Here is a 12,297-nt window from a genome sequence, read left to right as displayed (position 1 = left end):
GGGGTGTGGGCCGAGAAACAGTCTGCTTGTTCGGCTGTGCCTCGGGTGATAAGGCCGAGAAAGCATTTTGTCCCTTTTGAACCACCTCAGTTTTCTGTCTTGACATACGAATCGGATTCCGGTGGGGGCTGTGAGTGAGGAAGAATGAACACCAGCCAACACACACACACACACACACACACACACACACACACACACACACACGGCAGGGGGCTGGCCACGCCGCCTGTGACCTTGCGTGTCCTTCTCCCGGTCCCACCTGAGCGTGCAGGTATTTTCTGTGATCCGTATTTTAAAGTGCTTTAAAGATGTGTGTGTATCTAGAATGTGGTAAAGATTAAAATGGTCAGAAACGCTCTTTGTGGCCCGCTTGCTGAGAGCCCAAACGTCTTTTCTCAGTTGCACAACGGAAGTCTTCCTCCTGTGAGTAAAAGTCATTTTAAAGTTTTAGTCCCTATTGCATATGACGTGTGTGGGTGTACACACACGTATACATACATGAATAAAACATATGCTTTTCCTATTGTGGCTTTCAATTGTGTCCTTTATGCATTTATTTGGAGAGGTTTTTTTAATTTAAATTCAAATTTTTAAAATTTAAACTCAATTATCCAACTTACAGTACATCATTGGTTACAGATATCATGTTCAATAATTGATCAGTTGCATGGAACACCCAGTGCTCATCGCCCAGTTACCCCATCCCTCCTCCCCCTGCCCTCCAGCAGCCCTCGGTTTGTTTCTTAGCGTTAAAAGCCTCTCAAGGTTTTTCTTATTTAGATTTTTATGTGGATTAAAGATGATTAAGGTTTTGAGTTAGCCTATCATCTCTTAGTTTGCGGACAGGGCGCTGGGGAGTTGGGTCTTAGTTTGGCAAACTGAGAATTCAGTGACAGCTGGGAGGGGTGTTCCTGTCCCAAGGTGCTCCGCTCGCTGCAAAGACGCATCATTTCAGAGGAGACTTTCCGAGTGGACCGGTCAGTTACAGTGACGCGGGGCAGGCAAGAGGGCTTGTCCTTCCTGTGGTGGCGGTGAAGGCATTTCCTTCCTCTGGGAGACCAGGAGCTCTGGAGCTGTTAGGGGGAAAAGGCGGAGCGTGAGTTGGTCTCCTCTGTGTTGAGGGCGGGCACGGAGACAGTTGGAGCAGGGGCAGGAGAAGAGTCGGCGAAGGGGGACCCAGTGTTTGAAGAGACTCTCCATGGGACGCTGGGCCAGTGTGCTCCCTCCTGTCCCGCCGGCCCCAGCCAGCCATGGGCCCCAGCCAGCCACGGGCACTCCTCTGCCTTTGCCCCTTTTCTCTGGAGCGTCCCACCTCAGAGCCCCCTCTTCCCGGTGCCCCTTCCCCTCCTCTGCCTGCAGCTGTCCAGGCAGAGCTCTGCTCGGGGGTGGTCCCTTGTGCCTCCGCCGGTACCCGCTGGGTACCTCCGCTGGGTCTCACCCCCTCTGATAACACCCAGACCATCTTATTTTATGTATCTTATTTTGTATATCTTTTTTAAAAAAATTTTTTTTAAATTTATTTATTTGTTAGAGAGAGAACAAGCGAGCACAGGCAGACAGAGTGGTAGGCAGAGGCAGAGGGAGAAGCAGGCTCCCCGCCGAGCAAGGAGCCCGATGTGGGACTCGATCCCAGGACGCTGGGATCATGACCCGAGCCAAAGGCAGCCGCTTAACCAACTGAGCCACCCAGGTGTCCCTCTTATTTTATGTATCTTTCATCTTCTTCGTCTCCCACCGACTTGTGTGCTTCCAAAGTGGAAGACGTGACGGGTCAGTCATGTCTGGTGTAGAAGATTGCGGTGCATGGGTGGACGGAGAGGGAATGGAAAGGCCCAGAGGCAGAATTAGGATGAGGAGGGAAACTCTGATTTTCTCAGCTGGCACTCCCGTCTGTGCGGAGACGCACGTGTGTCCCACGGGCTGGGGAGCATCCCCTTGTCCTGCATGGGGAAGGCAAACAGGATGCAGAGCCAGCCACGGTGAGCCTCTGCTGGCCACTGACGTCTTTGCTCCTGCCACACCCACGCCAGGGCAGGTGCTGTGGGACCCTCCGGCCAGGGCTGATGTGGCGCTCGCCTACCATTCAGAGCTCTTCGGGAAGGCAGAAACCATCGTAGCCTTCCATCAGCTGGCTGGGACGGTGCCGGCTTCCTGCCGAGCTGGCTTCCCAGAGGCAGCCATGGAGAGCTGGTCTGGGGTCCAGAGCATTTGTCCCTGCAGCCCGTGGCTTCCGTGGGTCACTAGACCAGACCTCCTGCAAGGACCAGGGTGTGATGGAGACATGGTTCCTGGTGTTGATCTGCATACCGGGCTTCCTGCTCCTTTTGGGGTCTGGTCACAGTGCTGGGCTGCAGCGGGGACGGACTCTCAGACTTGGGGGGCTCTCCCGGGTGGCAGTGGTCCCAGACCCTTTTCCTGCTGGCTGCTGCTCTTTGACACTATTATTCTATTTATAATACTCAAAGCAGACTCCCTTAAGGAGGTAGATCATGCTAAACAAAGAATTAAAAATGTGCATATTTTCCAAAACAAGTAAAAAATGCTTCTGTGGGTTGATCACTTGCATTCAGTTTGAAAGTGTTTTTAATGAATCACGAAAGCATGTACTTTGTTTGAATAAAGGATGCTCAGCTTTTTTTTTATTTAATTTTTTAAATTCCAGGTAAAGTACACAAGACTCTTGCTTAAATGAGGTATGCAATTTTAATCAGTTGGGCCCTTAAAAAGAGAAAAGCAGCTGCTGCTTGTTAATTGGCAAATCTCTCCTCGAATGAGCTCATCTTTATTCACTGCTTCTAACAGGGACCTGAATTCCACCCAGAAAGGTGTTACTGCCCTATTAGAATATCTGTGGGCACATCTGCCACTAAATGACCCTCTTACAGAACAGGGTGATGGCTTTCCCCTCCTCCTGGGTGTCCCCTCTCCTGGCCCTGCCTGATGAGTTCCATCCAGTGCAGCGGTAGGGCAGGGGGGCGGCGGGGGGGCCCTTGCAGACATCCTCCCCGTGGGCGGCGCTGATTCAGCATTAACATCAGCCAAACAAACCCACAGAGGCACAGCCGCCTTCTCTGTATTCGGCTGTACGCACTGATGGCGATCCCTTGGGCCAAGCCCACCATGTCTTCAAGGATTCAGGGGTAGGAGGAGTGGAACGTTTGGCTCACCCTGGAATTTCCTCTCGTTGTGACTCTTGCCTGTAGTGCGAGGGAGAAAGAGCTGCTCCGCTCTGTTCTGCGAGCAGGACCCTTTCCTTATTCCTCGTCCGATTCGTATAAACGGACACTTTCGCGAGCCCGGGGTCGATCTGCGTCTGGTCTGGTGCTGATCCTCAGGGCTCTTTGCCTTCCCGGCAGTGGTCTGAGCGGGGTTAAGGAGTCCGTGCTGAGAAAGAGCATCTATGCCCCGAACGAGAAGTGTCGCTTCCTTGTGCGGAAACTCCGCAAACAAGGAAGGGTTAGCCATAGCGCTGTGCTCCTTCCCTTCCGCGAGAGGTCTTTCGTTCTGAGTAAGCTATGAGGGCTCTGATCACCTCTTGCAGAAGCTGAAATAGGGCAGTACACTCATTTCAGTGATGTCCTACCATCAAAATACCCTGGTCTTTGCTGTGCACCGTCCTCACACCTCTAAGTGCGAAACGAACATCTTTGATTTTCCAATATTTGCATGCTGCAGGCCTCCTGGGTAGGAGGGACCAGGAAGGGCCCCCCGCCCCCAGCCGAGAGCTGGGCCAGCCAGGTATGACCGGCGTTGTAGACTGGAGGTGGGTCAGAGCAGAAACATGTGGGGATGCTGCACATGCTTTTAGAACTTTGTTTAGAATCTTAAGAAGTTCATGCTTCAGCAATTCGGGGTCTCTTCTGATTCCACACAAATTTTAAGGATTATTTGCTCCAGCTCTTTGAAAAATACTGGTGGAATTTTGATCGGAATGGCATTGAAAGTATAGATTGCTCTAGGCAGTATAGACATTTTGACAATGTTTATTCTTCCGATCCAAGAGCATGGAACGGTCTTCCATCTTTTTGTGTCTTCTTCAATTTCTTTCCTGAGTGTTCTGTAGTTCCTCGAGTACAGATCCTTTACCTCTTTGGTTAGGTTTATTCCCATGTATCTTATGGCTCTTGGTGCTATAGTAAATAGAATCGATTCTCTAATTTCCCTTTCTGTATTTTCATTGTCAGTGTATAAGAAAGCCACTGATTTCTGTACATTGACTTTGTATCCTGCCACGTTACTGAATTGCTGTATGAGTTCTAGTAGTTTGGGGGTGGAGTCTTTTGGGTTTTCCATATAAAGCATCGTGTCATCTGCGAAGAGAGAGAGTTTGACTTCTTCGTTGCCAGTTTGCATACCTTTTATTTCTCTTTGTTGTCTGATTGCTGTTGCTAGGACTTCTAATACTATGTTGAACAAGAGTGGTCAGAGTGGGCATCCTTGTCGTGTTCCTGATCTCAACGGGAAGGCTGCGAGCTTTTTCCCATTGAGGATGATATTTGCTGTGGGTCTTTCATAGATAGATTTTATGAAGTTCAGGAATGTTCCCTCTATCCCTATACTTTGAAGCGTTTTAATCAGGAACGGATGCTGGATTTTGTCAAAGAGGAGAAGGGAGTTGAGGGAAATTGGAAGGGGAGGTGAACCATGAGAGACTATGGACTCTGAAAAACAACCTGAGTGTTTTGAAGGGGCGGGGGCTGGGAGGTTGGGGGGGCCAGGTGGTGGATATTATGGAGGGAACGTATTGCATGGAGCACTGGGTGTGGTGCAAAAACAATGAATACTGTTACGCTGAAAAGAAATTAAAAAAAAAAAAAGAACTAATAAAAAAAAAGTTCACACTTTTCTGAAACTTTTTAGGCTTTGGTGTACCCTTTCATTTACCACTTTGTTTCAGGGGAGCATGTTTGTTTATTGAAGAAGTCTGCTTATTTTAATAAGGTTGGAAGCACATGATGAGTTGGTTGGCTACCTCAGCATGGAGCGAGGCCGTGTGAAGGCCTCGTGAGCTCTGACGTTGCCCAAGCCTACCTGCTTGGTCTCAGACAACTCACTCTGCCTTCATGGCTCTCTTTTGTGGCCTGAAGAAGAAAAAAAAAAAAAAAGATTGTGTAGAGTCCTAGATAGAGCTTAATGAATAAGATTTGAGTTAGGATGTCCTATTTTAAAATTTAGTAGAAATAGGATGAGCTTCCTATGTTCTTCTAGATGATTCTATGCAAATTAGTTGCTTTTGTATTTTTGGTGGCTGTTGAAGTTTGTGAGTCACAAGAGGGAGCTGGCTGGGGGTATGTACTACCACCATCCCACTCTTCCCCTCCTTTCCAGGAAGTAAGAAGGAAGGGAAACTTTCCATGGGTTTTGTTTGTCCACTAAAGCAGGATGCGTCACCCAATAGATCATTGTAAGTCCGCACTACTCTAGCCCAGGGTTTCTCAGCCTTGGTGCGTTGATGTTTGGGGGCTAGATAATTCTCATTGTGTGCAGGTAGGATCATCAGTATCCCAGGCCTCTACCCACTAGACGCCAGTAACTCCAACCCTTAAGGTGCGACAACCAAAAATTATCTCCAGGTTTTACCAAATGTCTCTTGGTGGTGGTGGGGTTGGGGCGGGGCACCGTTCCCTTCTGGAGCCCTCCCCCCCCCCCCCCCCCCGCAGTGGAACCACCAGGTAGGCGTGATCTTCCTTGGAAGGTCAGGGATGGGCGGGGGGGCTTGCCCTTTGACAGTTTATCATGATACTTTTCTTTGAAGCTTTTGATCTAAAACTATGTGGAAAGATGAAGAGGAAGTACAGTGTGGCTTAAAAGTGTTTAGGAGATTGGCAAGCACTAGCAGACAAAATTGGTATTTCAAAAACAGTTTTCACTTGGCTTTATTTTATTTTATTTTATTTTTTTACCAGAAGAACAAGGGTGTCAGCTAGAGGTCGTTCTGCTATGATTATTACACTCTTCTGCCCCACCCGCCCTGGTTTCCCAGTTCATCATGTGCCCAGTTAAAATCTTCCAAGGAAACGAGTAGAGAATGGGCTCCGGTGCCAGCAGTTCTCCTCGCGGACCTCGCGGACCTCGCGGACCGGGATGGGTACTGAGTTTACAACCCCCAGTTCCAGCGAGCTCCATGGGCTCATCCCAGAGAGTTTTTCTACCGCAGGTGCAAGAAGAGGGAAGTTTTCTCCGCACTTGGTGGAGCCAGCCAGGGGATCTCTGGAGGCCAGCCTGGTGGAGGGTGATGAAAGGGTGCGTGAGCCCCAGGAGTCAGTCTCGGGGCAGTGCGGGAGGACAGGTAGGAGATGGGTGTTTTCTTTCAGGGTTTCAGATGATGACAGGTTCGAAGCCGGTGCTACCGTGTAAATGGCAAAGGAGAGGAACACGCTGGTCTTGTTCTCTCTGGGACCCTCAGGGTCAAGACTGGGCATGCGAGTGACTTAATAAACGTTTGAGTGAGTGGAAGAGACCTTGGAGCTGACTGGAACTGGGGATTGTAAACTCAGTACCCATCCGGGTCAGCGAGGTCTGCACAGCGTGTGAGGGGCGGGGTGTGACAATGGTGGGGACAAGGACAGCGGCCGCTGCCTTTCCCATGGCCTCCACAGCGGACGTGTGTTGCATATTCAGGACATGCCAGGTGCTCTGCTAAGTGCTTCGCGTGTGTTCCATTTACGCCAAACCATCCAAGCAACTAGAAATGCCCAGAGCGTGAAGCAAGGCCTGGAAGACGGGCCTCTCTCACTTGGCCGTTCGCTGTCTCACTCTGCAGCTTTCTGCACTTCTGTTCTCCTCGAGGACCTGACGTCCCCCCCCACGCCACGGGACGCCCCCCCTTGTTCCTGGAGTCGTCCGCAGGCTTCTCCTCCTGGCTCCTCTCTGCCTGGCGGGCTCTCCCCCACCGTCGCGCTTTCTCACGGTGCTCCCCCTCTGTGAACGAGCCCCTTCTGCGCCCCGGCCCCCCAGCAGCTCCGGGGAGACCCGGCCAACGTGAATGTTATATTCCTGGGAAGCACTGAAATTTTGGATGTCAAATGTTACAGTAATTTATTTTTGTCGTTTGTTCAAATAGTTTAGAGACTCTTTGGCAAACAAAACCAGCATGTTGCGACGATCGTGCGGCTTTTCCTTGCTTGTAAGAGACATTTAGTTAAGTCTTAGGAAATCTGGAAGGATTATTTTCACCTATCAAAATACCATGCACAAAGCAGTGCTTTTATAACTTGAGAATGTCCCAAGTCCTTAGGACAATCTGAATGCTCTTAATATATGGAAACAAGGCCTTTCTCAGTAAAAAGTGGAATAGGAAATGTAAGCCACACTTCTCGGAATAGCCAAGTGCCTTCTTGGAGGGGAACGTGAACACCCACTCAAGGCGGGAGGCGCGTATCCGGAATGAATATTCTCTCATTCGCCTTTGGTGACTGTTTTCCATCTTTCTTCAGGAGAACCCATAAGTAGTGAGCACTTTCACCGAGCTGTCAATGTGAATGATGAAGATTTGCTGGTTCGAATACTTCAAGGAGGGTGAGAGAACTCTGCCTTAAAATTAAAAAAATTTTAATGCCCAGCAAGTACATAGAATTGCACTTAACTTTATTTCCCCTCCATTTTCCATGCCTTTGAAATTGCTCCCAAATAGATCTCCGGTGACTGGTGGGAGTTCAGCAGAGTCAATAAAGGTGACCTCTGAGCCCCATGTAAATGCTAGATTTTGTAAATATCTAATGAAAATTGAAAATGAAAATGAGAAGTCTGGGTATCCTGTTTTCTTCCCAGAAATAATTCCTGACTCTTGCTTATATGCCATAGCATTTAGGCAAATTTCACCCCTAAGTGCCCACATCTACCTAAGGAATCATTAAATCCGCTGTTTCTGATTCAAAAAGTCGGTAAAACACTAGAAGAAAAGTAGCAAATACATTTGCTGCCATGGGATATTTGAAGCCCTCGCCTAATGAAAGGTGAACAATGTTACGTAGATTCTTTTTGAATCAGTAGTTTTGAGGACCTTAGAAGACCAGTCATTTTGCAAACAGGGCCCTTAAGTTGGAGGAGAGAAGGAACCCACAAAAAACCAAGGCTTCTGAGCTGGTATTGAAGAGCTCTGCTTTGTTCCTCCAGTGGCCTCCAGGGAGAAATGCAGGCCTCCCCCAGCCCAGACTCTTGGTAGAGCTGACTGTGGGAGTGCCGGCACCCCTCTGTTCTAGAAGGCGGTGGTACTGTCCCAGTGTTTCCCACTGCTCACATCATGGTTTTGAGTTGAACGGAGAGCTGGTTTTAAGCGAAACTACAGCAATTTCCCTTCCCGTGAATTCGAATCCTTGAAAAATATTAGGCAGGTGGTTTGACACAACAGAAACTTAATGGCCCAGAAGAAATCGGAATTTTCGGGGAAAATAAATCGTTTTAGTCGCCTGTGTCCTGCAAGAGACCTTAGCTGTGACTCTTCGGAGAGCCATGCCGAGCATCTTAATCTCTTTTCTCTGTGTTTTTCCCCAAGAAATGTTAAGGTTGATGTTCCCAATAAGTTTGGCTTTACTGCTCTGATGGTCGCTGCCCAGAAAGGTTACACCAGGTAGGTCCTCCCCTCATATCTCTGAGTGGCTGAACGTTTCCCTTCTCCCAAAGGCTCTGGTCAGAGCATGGATGGGAGGGAAAAAGGCGTGGGCAGGAGCCCCCTTCTTCTTGCTTTCCAAAACTCTACCACGTATGGGCTGCCCCGCAAACTCGGCTGTTTGCAGCCTCAAGTTCTACACCACACAGGAGAGAATGTAAACGTGTAGAATCCTATGGTGAGGAAGAGACGTAGCCACTAAATTCTATTTTACAATATATTTTATATGTCCCAGGAAAACTGGTTATTGGAATAAGAGTGTCTTTAAAAAAAGAAAGAGGGAAGGTTATTAATTCTGGAAAACAAACTTCCCCGAGAGGTTGCTAAGATAATTTTCCCCGATACACTCTATTATCTCTATGCCACACAGAGGCATACACACTAGTGGCTTATTTTACAACCATATTTATATTTAACTACTAAAGTACCATTTTGGAAAAAAGACCTATATTTTATTAAATGCTGCCACTTGAAAATATATTTAAAATGGCCATTAAAGTGACAGCAAATTAGCTTGACAATACAATGTGTTTCATGTGGTATAAATTGTTTTCAATGAATAATTCATGTGAGGAAGAAGCCCCCCTCCCCCCCTTTTTTTTTGGTGTTGAAGAAGTAATTTTCTGGTTTAATAATGTCCTTTGAAGCCAGCCGGCCTCTGAAGGTAGAAAAGAAAGTGTGGAGATGTGTCTGAAATGTAGTGCTGTGTGCGTTCCCGCGTTACCGTGGGTTCCTACCCATCAAAGCTGCGTCTCCAGTGACCTGATTTGTCTCCTGCAGGCTTGTGAAAATCCTTGTTTCTAATGGCACAGATGTGAATCTGAAGAACGGAAGTGGCAAGGACAGGTGGGTGGTGGGATGTGCCCCGAAATGTCCCCCTACTTCGGTTACCAGGTTTGTGCCCAGACGGTTTTTGATTTAACCCAAATATTTGCAGCGGTTTCTTTTGACAGGGTTGTATCCCAAAGGAAAGAGGTCGATGAACAAAGCCTGGCTTATTCTTTCGTTCTCGTATTCCTTCACACGCCAGAATGAAGTGGGCTATACCTTGTACAGCTGCCACCTGCCCTCGCTCAGCGCCCGGCACACGCTAAGTGCTCGGTGACCAGTAGCCGTGACGGTAGCCATCGCCAGGGCTGTGCTGGGCATTTGGCTGTGCCTGTGACACTTGGGGCCCCCTCCAGGGATCTCCTTATACTTTGCCTTACTCTCTTAGCTAAGCCTCTTAGGGGTTCCCAAAGAAGCACACAGCAGTCACGATGAAAGCTACGGCCCGAGAACTTCCCGCGGTGGAGGTGTGGAGCGCCGCACGGGAGAAACAGACAGGAAGAGCATGATACTTGGAAACTGTATTCAGACAGGTGACAGAATACTCTACAAAGACTTAAAAATGATCAGTATTCTAGTAAAAAACCCTATACAATAAAATGGACCAATTTCTTATAAATCTAAGGAAAAAATCAGTTTAGAAATAATACATGGCCACAGTTATAGAGAAAATCTTTTGGAAATTTAGGAAGAAAAAATAGAATTTTGGAAGGGTACCTAACAGTGCCTAATAGTGGTGATAGTGGAAACCTAAACGTAGAAAGAAAGTGGTACGCTGCGTCTACACCAGTACATGTGATAATTTCACTGAAATTATCTTTTTGAGGGTACATTTTCTGGGAAAATGTAAATCCCCCAAACCAACCCAAGACACAGAAAAGCTGAAACAACCAATATCCGTGCAAGCACAACCAATATCTGTGCAAGCAGTTAGAAAACTTAGGAAGGGATTATGAAACAGACTCGTGGCGGGACTGTTGTGCCCATGAGCTTGGGAGGAGTGTAGGTAAAGACTGTAGATAACTTACTTAGCAGAGGGGTAGTTGGACCATTACCGAGCATAACCTTACTGCTGAAGTCTGATCGAGAAAGAAAGCTCTTCTTATGTTCATATGCGTGCAGATAGTTACATCCCTTCCATCCTAACTCAGGGGGTCATGCAGGATGTAAGGATGACTAGAGTAGGACATTTCTCAGTGCAGTAGACCAAAGGTGAAAACCTATGTATGTGCAGAGGCAAAACAGAAATTTGGTATAACTGCACACCTTTCACTAGTTAAAATATCTTTACTCTTTTAAAGTGCAGGATGTTTTCAGTCCTGGGGACAGCCTCTGGGGATAGGAGCACCAGCCTGTGGTGATGGAGGGAATCCTTTGATTGAATCATAAAAGCTTAGTTATGATCTCAGACGACCAGCCGTTATTCCTAGTGTTGACAGATGGCCTTGAAAAGTTAGTCATGAAACCCATAGGAGTGGGTAAGAGCCATATAGCTCGATGTCAAATCCAGATTCGCCTGTGGTCAGGTCATATGACCTTGGGCAGTCACTTAACCTCTGTGTGCTTTATCTACGATATAAAAATGGTAGAAGTCCTTACAGAATTGTGAGTGTTGAACAAGTCACTACAAGAAAAGTGAGTAAAAACAGTGCCTGGCATGTTTTCTTGTTTTGTTACTTCATGACTGGTATTTTGAAAGATTTTTTTTTTTTTTATTCGACAGACAGAGATCACAAGTAGGCAGAGAGGCAGGCAGAGAGAGAGAGGAGGAAGCAGGCTCCCTGCCGAGCAGAGAGCCTGAGATCATGACCTGAGCTGAAGGCAGAGGCTTAACCCACTGAGCCACCCAGGCGCCCCGGCCAGCTACTATTTAACAAAAAAAAATTTTTTTTCTTAAATAACAGCAACAATCAGTTAATAAGTATACCGACGGAAATAAAATAGAATAAATATCTAATGGAAGTGAGAAATTTATATTAAAAAACCCTATAAAATGAGATTAAAAGGTTTAAAAGAACGGCATATATCTTATATGGTTTACCATATGCCACACCCATACCATATGCCAGAATGGCAAGATCGAAGACTGCAAAATTTTCAGTTTTTCCTAAATGAATATATAGACCAGCATAGCCTCAAATGGAATTATTCTTGGGAGCCTGTCAAAATGATTTTGTGATTTACCTGGAAGAACCAAGGGCTGACACCATCTATTAACTTTGTTGAAGAGAAATGTGGAAAGACTTTTGACAGTCATTACAATGCCTTATAAAGTTTTAGTAATTAATGTAGTATGAGACCAGTACAAATAATTGAAAAAAAAAAATCTATGGAATGAGTAGAGGTAGTTCTCCATATACGTCAGAACTCAGTACGTGGCGATGGGAGCAACACAAACTAATGAGTATCGGAAGAAAAAAAAGTTAAATTCTGGCCTTGTAGGGCATGCATCAAAATAAATTCCGGATGAATTAAGAATTAAATAGAAAAGACAGAACCAGAGAAACCACAGCATGTGTCTGTCTGGTCTTCTAACAAGAAAGGCAGAATCAATGAAATAAATCACTAAGGAGAAGATTAAAAGTACATAACATGTTTTTAAAAATTAATTACAAAGTAAAGGGTAGCCTGGGGAGAGATTTGCAAATATATTATAGACAAATGACTGGCGTATTTAATGTGGTGGTGGGTGCGTGTACCTTCCCCACAAGATACACAGTAGAAACAAGCAGTTTACACGAACACAATTTATAGCAGAATAAATTAAAAAGTTAATATGCCAAAGTGCCAGTAATAAAAAAGGTAAAAACTTACTGTCCTATTGCGAATTAAAAGAGGATAGTAGCGTTGGTATAGTGAGT

General features: G+C 46.6%; 1 protein-coding gene across 1 annotated transcript in view; it reads left to right on the top strand.

Annotated features, from left to right (window-relative positions):
• The window catches only part of FANK1 (fibronectin type III and ankyrin repeat domains 1), a 55,587-nt gene that overhangs the window by 33,356 nt on the left and 9,934 nt on the right, over window positions 1–12,297 (top strand). Inside the window, exons 4-6 of the mRNA XM_080822953.1 lie at window positions 7,437–7,518; window positions 8,495–8,569; window positions 9,389–9,454. Of these exons, the coding sequence (XP_080679079.1) occupies window positions 7,437–7,518; window positions 8,495–8,569; window positions 9,389–9,454 (223 nt within the window). The remainder of the gene's footprint in view (window positions 1–7,436; window positions 7,519–8,494; window positions 8,570–9,388; window positions 9,455–12,297) is intronic.

This window comes from Martes martes (assembly GCF_963455335.1).
Source record: "Martes martes genome assembly, chromosome: 14".
Taxonomy (NCBI): Eukaryota; Metazoa; Chordata; class Mammalia; order Carnivora; family Mustelidae; genus Martes; species Martes martes.
Note: the sequence above shows the minus strand (reverse complement) of the source record. Positions and strands in the feature narration are given on the sequence as shown.